This window comes from Chiloscyllium plagiosum, unplaced genomic scaffold (genome assembly GCF_004010195.1).
Source record: "Chiloscyllium plagiosum isolate BGI_BamShark_2017 unplaced genomic scaffold, ASM401019v2 scaf_63104, whole genome shotgun sequence".
Classification (NCBI taxonomy): Eukaryota; Metazoa; Chordata; class Chondrichthyes; order Orectolobiformes; family Hemiscylliidae; genus Chiloscyllium; species Chiloscyllium plagiosum.
The window spans coordinates 1-1,243 of record NW_025141091.1 but is presented as its reverse complement, the minus strand read 5'-3'; the positions used below and the strand labels follow the sequence as shown (position 1 = coordinate 1,243).

The following is a 1,243-nucleotide window of genomic DNA, read 5'->3' as shown; positions in this document are numbered from 1 at the left end:
TCTGACGGGACGGTATCGGGGCCCTGTATCTGACCGGACGATATCAGGGCCCTGTATCTGAGGGGACGGTATCGGGGCCCTGTATCTGAGGGGACGGTACTGGGGCCCTGTATCTGAGGGGACGGTACTGGGGCCCTGTATCTGAGGGGACGGTACTGGGGCCCTGTATCTGACGGGTCGGTACCGGGGCCCTGTATCTGACCGGACGGTATCGGGACCCTGTATCTGATGGGTCAGTATCGGGGCCCTGTATCTGACCGGACGGTATCGGGGCCCTGTATCTGACGGGACGGTATCGGGGCCCTGCATCTGACGGGTCGGTATCAGGGTCCTGCATCTGAGGGGACGGTATCGGGGCCCTGTATCTGACGGGTCGGTAACGGGGCCCTGTATCTGACGGGACGGTATCGGGGCCCTGTATCTGACCGGACGGTATCGGGGCCCTGAATCTGAGGGGACGGTATCGGGGCCCTGTATCTGAGGGGACGGTATCGGGGCCCTGAATCTGAGGGGACGGTATCGCGGCCCTGTATCTGAGCGGACGGTATCGCGGCCCTGTATCTGAGGGGTCGGTATCGGGGCCCTGTATCTGAGGGGACGTAATCGCGAACCTGTATCTGAGGGGAAGATATCGGGGCCCTGTATCTGACCGGACGGTATCGGGGCCCTGTATCTGACCGGACGGTATCGGGGCCCTGTATCTGAGGGGACGGTATCGGGGCCCTGTATCTGAGCGGACGGTATCGGGGCCCTGTATCTGAGGGGACGGTATCGGGGCCCTGTATCTGAGGGGACGGTATCGGGGCCCTGTATCTGACCGGACGGTATCGGGGCCCTGTATCGGACCGGACGGTATCGGGGCCCTGTATCTGACCGGACGGTATCGGGGCCCTGTATCTGACCGGACGGTATCGGGGCCCTGTATCTGAGGGGACAGTATCGGGGCCCTGTATCTGACGGGACGGTATCAGGGCCCTGTATCTGAGGGGATGGTATCGGGGCCCTGTGTCTGAGGGGACGGTATCGGGGCCCTGTATCTGAGGGGACGGTATCGGGGCCCTGTATCTGACCGGACGGTATCGGGGCCCTGTATCTGACCGGACGGTATCGCGGCCTTGTATCTGACCGGACGGTATCGGGGCCCTGTATCTGAGGGGACGGTATCGCGGCCCTGTATCTGAGGGGACGGTATCGGGGCACTGTATCTGACGGGACGGTATCGGGGCCCTGTATCTGACGGGAC

At 63.3% G+C, this 1,243-nt stretch overlaps 1 protein-coding gene across 1 annotated transcript; it reads right to left on the bottom strand.

Moving 5' to 3' along the window:
* Window positions 1-6: 6 nt before the first annotated feature.
* LOC122544979 (repetitive proline-rich cell wall protein-like) lies at window positions 7-1,177 on the bottom strand (the record flags this gene model as incomplete). Its single annotated transcript, XM_043684218.1, has 1 exon — window positions 7-1,177. A coding segment is annotated over one exon (1,171 nt), but the record flags the coding sequence as incomplete, so codon positions are not given.
* Window positions 1,178-1,243: the final 66 nt, after the last annotated feature.